Source organism: Metopolophium dirhodum, chromosome 2 (assembly GCF_019925205.1).
Source record: "Metopolophium dirhodum isolate CAU chromosome 2, ASM1992520v1, whole genome shotgun sequence".
NCBI lineage: Eukaryota > Metazoa > Arthropoda > Insecta > Hemiptera > Aphididae > Metopolophium > Metopolophium dirhodum.
The window spans coordinates 15,128,162-15,136,835 of record NC_083561.1 but is presented as its reverse complement, the minus strand read 5'-3'; the positions used below and the strand labels follow the sequence as shown (position 1 = coordinate 15,136,835).

General features: G+C 31.3%; 1 protein-coding gene across 1 annotated transcript; it reads left to right on the top strand.

Annotated features, from left to right (window-relative positions):
- Positions 1-3,379: 3,379 nt before the first annotated feature.
- Positions 3,380-5,959, top strand: LOC132939067 (transmembrane protein 17-like). The gene is made up of 6 exons (XM_061006082.1): positions 3,380-3,490; positions 3,628-3,737; positions 4,888-5,016; positions 5,247-5,350; positions 5,439-5,552; positions 5,657-5,959. Exons 3-6 carry the CDS (start codon positions 4,926-4,928, stop codon positions 5,891-5,893), a joined length of 546 nt encoding a protein of 181 aa, XP_060862065.1. The 5' UTR covers positions 3,380-3,490; positions 3,628-3,737; positions 4,888-4,925; the 3' UTR covers positions 5,894-5,959.
- The last annotated feature ends 2,715 nt before the right edge of the window (positions 5,960-8,674 follow it).

Genomic DNA, 8,674 nt, shown 5'->3' with positions numbered 1-8,674 from the left:
ATAAATATATTATTAATATATATATAATATATACTTTAGTATGTTATCTGTGAGATTGGTCCACGATTTAAGAATGTGGATTGGTCTAATTCTAATATATAATCACAGATTATATGAAAATTTTCATATAATCCGTGATACAATGGACTGGAAACGAGCAGCTTATCACGGACACAAGAGGCAAAGTGCGGGGGGTCGCTATGTGTTCCTGGAGTTCACAGCGCCCTCTGCATTTAACACGGACTAAGATACAAATTGTGTAACCAAATAAAACCACCGGTAGCGCTGAAAACTTCAAGAACAATGTTCTTATCAGCTAAGTGACACCTTTTCGTGGCCGTCCCCCGACCCTCGCTGACCATGTCGTTTCCAGTCCATTATAATATGTTCTATGATTATATCTTAGTCCGTGGTCTAATCTAATCACAGACTTCTATAATACTTCTATAAGACTTCTATAATGTGTATTATAGAAGTCTGTGAATCTAATCTATGGTTGATAATGCTTGTAATAGTACAGCTAACCCAATAATAATATTATGTTCTATGATGATAATATTCCACATCTGTAGTACAACGGTTTAAGATATACTGGTTACACAACTCCTATATTAAATTGCTTATAACACAATATGGACCGTTTAATATGTTTTGCGATAAGACACAGAACAATGTATTATGTAATAAGGCTCCCCGTAGAACTAGATTGTAGTGAACTCTAGCGACCAACTGTTTTACAGCCTATGGTTAATATGGTTAATGTTTCAAAAATATCACACAAGGAGCGCTTATTAGTTCTTCATTCTATGACAATGCAATTATTATGAGAGGGTCCATTTATTTCTGAGAGTTGTGCAACCAGTATATTATCTACAACCGTGATCTGGAATTATTAATAGAAATTCACTAGACTAAACAGGTTTAAAATTATCCCACACTATCCCGCACCGAGATAATGAACTATGTAAATGATATGGTCCAAACATCCCGGTGCATTATTTTTCACACCGGTTTAGTCTAGCGAATTTCTACCTGTAGTGAGTTAACTATAACTATAAGGTGGAATAGCACATGACAAATTATATTATATGATTGTATAATTATTTGTCATACTGTTAAAAACAAAATTACAAAAAAACATCGAAATCGTCTGCAAAACTGATGAGATTGCACTGTAATATACTGTGGATATATTATCTTTAATGCTTTATTAAATGCTGCGCCTGAACATTTTCAAAGGGACAAATTGTAAATTTCTGAACTACAGTGACATAGTACAGTGAATGAACATAACTTTTGGACGAAGTTTACTACCTGAAAAGTGTCCAAACACAAAAAAATTAAAATAAACATCATTGCAAAACTAATAGATCTGATCCTTTTCTTCACTCAGAATCTAAAAATAAATAGAAAGATTTAAAATGGCTTTTTAAATGACACCTATAATTAAGAGTACGTTATTAACTTATTATATATTGAAATGGACTCAAACTTAATTATACGCATTTTTACGTTTTCATATTAGTTAAGTTTTGGACCGTTTATGTAACCAATTCAATACCTAATTTTTAATTAGTAATTACGATTTGAGTTGTTAAGTACTCAGTTAGGTTAGGTTAGTTAGGGACGAATACCTCGTGCGTTTAGTTACTCTTCTTCTGTCTGCCATTGATACGGGCGCAACTACTGCAAGTGGCGACGATCAGACCCCGGAGTCGGATCCTGAAGGACAAAATCCGATTCTCGGAGGCGCAGATAGAAAGGAGTTCGACGAAAACGTCGAGGAGTCTGTCTCCTTGCACAGTGATGGATTGCCGAGCGGCGATGCGCTGTCATCTGCAGAAGAGTCGGAGCTTGCTCCGATCCCAGAGAAAGCACCACCGACAACAACAACACGGTCCAGGAAGACGACAATTCGAAAATTTCAGAAGCAGAAGAGGAGGACCATTCCGTTTTCCTGGCGAGCAGTTGTACGTCCTCGGAGTCGGGGCCTGTCGAATTTGTTTTCCTTTTATTTTTCATGGACATAATAATGTAAAATATTATATTTATAGCCAATGTGCTGATATTTTTGAAAATTATTGTTAATACATTTTCGTATTATTTTTGGGTTATAATTATTAATAAACATATTTTAATGTGAACAAAAAAATATTGTTTCTTTTTTTTTGTTTTGTCGAGTGTATAATCAGTTGTTACAGATTTAACGACTAAAAAATCGTTAAAATATATATTTTAAATAAAAAAAACTCGTTAATGGATTATACAGAATATAATGACCGTATACCTGCAGGATAAACGCTACACGGATATTTATAATATGTTCCAAGAAATATTTAAGCCATCAAACACTAAAGGCGACGAAAACTTCTGAATAAATCATAAAATAACGCATTATACTGGCGGATACGACATGGACAGTTATATAAACCATACAAGAATTGTAAATAATAATAATAATATAATATAATATATTATGTTGTGTGGAACGTGTAAACTAATCCGAACAAAACTTGGTACCTACCTTTTGTACTAGGAAATCACTTTTTGACGATATGTGAGTTTCGACGGTTATATTAATAAATTATAGGCATAACTAAAAAAAATAGGTGGTTCGACCTTTAACGATAGTGAAAAATGTAATAAATTTCTGTAGCACGTATATAACATAAAATATAAATACATGATAATAATATGAATATAGCGTCTACGCGAAGTGTCAATAATAATAATTTGATTGTGTGATATTAAGTATAATCATTCATTGAGACATATTATTATACAAAACTTTTAAATCTATAGGCTTATACAAATAACTTTATTATGAGTTACAACTTACAAGTATTATAACGTACGCCGTGTCTTTAAAATATAATAATTAAACTAAGTCGTTAATGTAAAATGTTTATACAGGTAAATTTGGCGCAAATAGACAAATGAATTAATTTTTGTTGGCGCTAAATTCCCAAACTCGTTACAGTGCCGCCGAGTATTAGTAATAGTTAGGTACCTATAGTATACCTAGTATAATACTACCTACCTGTAAGTCTATAACCATTGATCATAAAATAATGCTACTATTTATAATCAATGCTTCAATAACGTTGTCCGGCTTATTCGTAAGTGGATGGATTACATCGTAACGTACCTACGTTATGGATTGATTAGTTATTATTATTTAGTTAGTTCGAGCAACCGAAAGTAACAAATTGCCAACGAAGGCAACAAGTTTCGGTAACACCGTTGGTTTTGAATTTATATTTGCGCAAGCATATTATACCTGGGTACATTAGTATTCTCCTTTTTGGTATGCGTGGTCAATGTGCACCGGTGCCATGGAAACACGCAGGAAAACAAAACGTCCAAGGAACGTTTGTTTTTTTAACCCCATTTCCTCGCAATAAAAACGCTTGTGGGTAGTTAAAAGTGTAAATGTGCTAGTAAACGCTTGTCTGTAGCTGTTGTCATCGATTTTGTATATTTTTTCTAGGTAAATATTATGTTTTATTCCTTTTATTAGGTACATATTAATATAATTTTTGTGTCAGTTCAAGTTATCGATTTTTAAACGTGCCCTGATTTAATTAATTAATTATTGACAATTGTATTTTAATGTTTATATTACAGTTCTACGGAAGAATAACAGAAGACGGCTGATGAGACGCTAGGTTCATGCACTGCCTTTAAAAAATGCATTGATTAGTGCAACACTCGATAAAATCGCTTAAGATTTATAGGTAAGTTAAACATCTAGGACATTATACGAGAGCAACAATAACACATATTGTGTACAGTAGGCTGGTCGTGCAAGAACTGATAGGCATTTTAAGTTCAAATTTGGATAAAATGAGATATTTAAACGTAGAATAACGATTTTGTTAAATTCATTTTCAAAATTAATGCTGTTTGTATGAATTACTTTAGTAGTAATAATATTAAAAAATTGAAGTATCATTTTTATTGCTCCAAAAGGTTAAGTGGTGACGGACACACACATACCATTGTAATTTAATTTATGTAAAATCAATTCGTTTATCACTTCACTCAGAATTTAAAAATATCGATATAATTTGCTAAGTCTATAAACTATTTGCAAAATATTGACAGTTTTTCAATCGATCAGATAATGTCGGCGAATGACACGGTATAGAGAGTGTTGTGTAGGTACTTGTGTATAGTGCACGCATGCGTGTATTAATATATAATTTATTATACATACCTAATATGACGTCAGAAACAATTCTTAACTACTAACTGGGTAATACCTACTTAAATAGTTATAATGATTGGTTATATTAAAAAATAACGATTTTTATAATTAACTATTTTTAAACCTTTTGTGTTTTTTTGGACCGACAAAACTTAATTAATTTGTCTGACTATTGAGAAAATCGAAAAATGACCTTTCTAAAGTACCATATTGATCCAATTTGCTAAAAGATAAGTTACTAAATGTTGAAATCAAAGCACTCCTTCTGGTAGAAATTTTGTATAGAGGATAAAAAAAAACACCATTGTAAAATCACTATATCCCTCCCTCTGCTCAGAATTTAATATATATATATATATTATAAAAAGAGCCGTTAGTATACTGAAGGCTTCTAAAATTATGATTCTTCCGGGCTGTTTTTGTCTCCCAGTCCGCCACTGGGTATAGGTAATAAAGTATTAAATTTATGTATATATAGATGTATCAACTGGTATAGTGCCTGCCAAGAGCCAAATCTATGTTTAGGTATATAGGTACACTTACATACATTTTGATAATTTATCATGATATCATTTATTATAATTTGTAAACGATTTAATTAAAAATTGTAAAATGTAAATTTTAGTTACCTCTAAAATTTTTTTATAGTAATATGTTTTATATGATTTTTCTTATAGTTGTATTTCATAAATTGTATTGCAAATAATAATTAAAAATGAGTGACAGTTGGCGGCAAACAATGATGAACATTACTGATCGGATATTTCCATCTCTCCCTCCCGAAGAAAAAGTCGGAACAGCTTTTGGTACGTGTTTGGTTTTGTAAATAAATTAAATTTTTGTCTATTAATAATGGGAGTAGGTATTGGGAATTTATTTACCTATTTGTGAAATTATTAATATATTAAAATAGTAAAATATAGGTAATATAAAGACATACATACTATACATACCTACACATAATTATACATATTATTATACAAATTTTATTGCAGTTTTTTTTAAAATAAATGTTAAAATGCATAATGTATTGTAGGTAACGAAATCGTATCTAGTCTTCCACTGCAAATGTCACTGTATTTTAACGTTGTATACTTTCCATTTTGGCTTTATACGTTTTTATCACTGATCTCGTTTAAAGTAAGTTAAATTAATATTATGGCAATATAGTAAAATTGCTAATGTATATAGCATATTATTTAATATACAAATTTTTAATTTTTTTTAGTTGAATTGTTTAAACATGTTGACTCAAACTATAATCTCCGTGTCGCTATTTTTGATATTGATGCTGGAATGCGCTCGTTTATACTTGGGTGTTCAAGGAAATCTCAACGAAAAAGTAAGGGACTTCATTTTGGGGGGTGCACATCAAGGACCATCTCCAAAATATGCGCCTCTGATAATGCTTCAAATTTCAACCGTGTTCATTTTATGACGTTATAGATTCCGGATTTGGCCGCATTTTGGATGTTTTCGTTGATCCTCCAATTACCTCTACAGCTGGTATTCTTGTTCCTGAACAACATGCCCGTTGAAATGGCCGTCCAAGGTATAATGTGCCTTTTACTCTTGTCGCAGCTCGTTTTTGGGTTCGTGGTCCTACGTGACATGGCAAAACACCACAAGCTCCGTTTCCACATATCACAATTCTACTGCACTCGGCACAGCAAAACCGAATGAATCAAAAACATATGAACCATTATATTATATTATATTGTGCACATAAATATATATATTTTCAAATCATTTAAACGTAATCTATAATATTAAGCTATAGGTTTTCAATTTTCAAAACATTTAACAAATGGATGGGTGGATAAACTAAATCAAGTATTTTTGTATACACCTACCTATACATATAATATTACTATAATACACCTACCTACCTATTTATAATTGATGAGTCGCATTATCGCACTGTCGCAAAAGAATAAAAAATGTTTAAAAATGTTTCGGGTTCGGGTTTTTTGTGCATGCGGACGATGTTCGCCAATCGGGTGGCATCGCAATGCGCAACAAAAGAACTTTGTTAAGGGCGAGTTAACGACCGAAAGAGGTAAATGAGTCGAGAGAAGGACTGGTCGGGCATATTCAAACACCAGATGGAAGAGATAATAGAATATTACGCGGAAACACAGAAGTATTTAATATAATATTATACATGTGCGGTATGTGTTCCGAGGGACGTTTTAAGGGTTAAACCATTGTCTAGGGATTCCGGGATACGCCAGTGCGCCGTTTGTCTTACAGTTGTGGTGCGCCATATCTCCGCGTGTATAATATAATGAAAGTTAATGAGGCTGAAATGCAGATTGCACAGCAAGACGGTGCCGTTTTCGCTGATTAATGGCTCCCCATTCGCGGAGGAAACAATGCGATAATAACTTTATTACGCCGGACGAACAAGTCGTGTCGCTCAGGAAATCCAGCCCAGAGTGTGTTATCTGGTCTCCCGAGATCTATCTCGTGTTGTAATCGCATTGATATAATTATATTATAATACACAATATATTGCGACAGACATCGGTTCGTTTCCAATACTGTAATGTATAGCATATTATCATAAATTACAGAGACGCGTAGTTATATGATATAGGTACCTAAATACATAAATAGCATTCATTTCCTTTATAATATTATTATGTAGTTAGTGTTAAAAAATATGTCGACGGAGAGAAACATAATTCACCCGTATTGATTGTGATTATAACATTTTTTTTTTTAGATAATATAACGTGATCCATATGGCCACATGAATTACTAATACTACTATATAGTATATACAATAATATTATATAGTCTCTAGTGTAAAGCTAAATTGGTACAATAATTGCAGACAAAATTAAAAATACTATTATCATTGTACCTATATGACGTAGGTATCACTATTTGATGTGCTCAAAATATATATGTTAATTATATTCATGCCTAAAGGTCAATGAATTATGTTTAATTGATGTTAATCAAATAAATACAAGTACTTTAACTTTGATGTCATATGTTATTGTTTGATTAGGTAAGTAGTTTTTTTAGATCCTCAGACAACTTACAGTGATGTGTGTTTCAATCTTCAACTTCAAAAATGGTTTTTCGACAAATATTTATTTTAGTATTTTATAGACACTATGGTACCTAGAACATTCAATTTTCAGCTCTTTTTGAGGTGTTTACCTATAGGCATTTTAAACTATTGAAATGTTTTAGTTTTTTTATAAAAGTTTAAAAATGTTATGCAACGTTTCTGGTCAGCTTAACTTATACTTAAACTTTAACTTTAACTTGAAAAAATATCGAACAAATAATGACAATAATAGTTATTCTGTTGTAATTCGAAAAATAATATTTGTAGTGTCATGTAACTTTCGCCAATACGAGTATTGTTATTAACAATGATGTTTACAGAATATCAGTGCCACTATTACTATATAACTTACTAATAGACAAATATGTAAGATATACGATATCTTTAGAAATTAGAAATAATGGCTGACAGACGGTCTCCGCTTAGAATTGTTTTTCTTACCTATACTTACTTAATATTATATGATTAATGATTATTATATACTATTTAATTCATAGTTAACACATACCTCATGACACGAGGTACACTAGACATCTACTTTGCAGCAGAGTGAGTTCCCCGCTTTTTTAAAAATATATATTGGCCTTAGTTTTTTTCAAAATTATGTATATTAAATAGTAAATACGTGTATTAAATAGTAATCAAGTCGAACGGTTAAATTACACAATGCCTCGAGCAACCCAAAATTGAAAGTAGATTTATAGTTGGGTTAATAAATAATAATACTATGCAATAGGTTTTTAGTTTTGTTAAATAGATTCCATTCAATTTCAGAAGATTTTTGTAAGCTTGTTATGAAAATAAATAACGTTAATACTTAATACCCTAACGGCTATGTTTATTTACAATGAAAAAGAATTCTTTGTTGTGTGCATAATACCTGATGAGCTACAGGGGTTGATTAACCCTAGAAGTTAAACACGGTTTTTTGTATTCAAGCCTCACAACAGTACTTAATACACATTAATAGCAAATATACCTGTTATTATAATATATTTAAGTATATTATAATATACAATTTAAATATTACATAAAATCACATTGGTAATTTATTGATTTAATAAAAATATATTTCCAAACACATTTTGTGTATTCGTTGTATTTTATTCATTCTTGGCAACCATTATATATAAACCTTTTAAAATTCGTTTGTATTCTGGATGTGAAAACAAAGTAGGTCATAACCAGTATGTCATCTACAAATAACTCGAAAATTATACAGTGGTATATAATAATAAGCTCTACATTTTGAATTGTCAATAGGATATAGACACGGTCAAATAATCACATTTCAATGTAACTGGGTTTATTTTTATTTTTTTATTCTACCACTTCCTCCATAGGTTCGTAACACTTCGATAAACGAGTGTCACACAAGA

What these genes read in the sequence shown, in the direction of transcription:
- LOC132939067 (XM_061006082.1), top strand. Translation starts at nt 4,926, where the DNA reads ATGAGTGACAGTTGGCGGCAAACAATGATGAACATTACTGATCGGATA. An exon ending in AAAAGTCGGAACAGCTTTTG is followed by an intron (nt 5,017 to 5,246) that starts GTACGTGTTTGG and finishes AATGTATTGTAG; the next exon opens with GTAACGAAATCGTATCTAGT. An exon ending in AAGGAAATCTCAACGAAAAA is followed by an intron (nt 5,553 to 5,656) that starts GTAAGGGACTTC and finishes ATGACGTTATAG; the next exon opens with ATTCCGGATTTGGCCGCATT.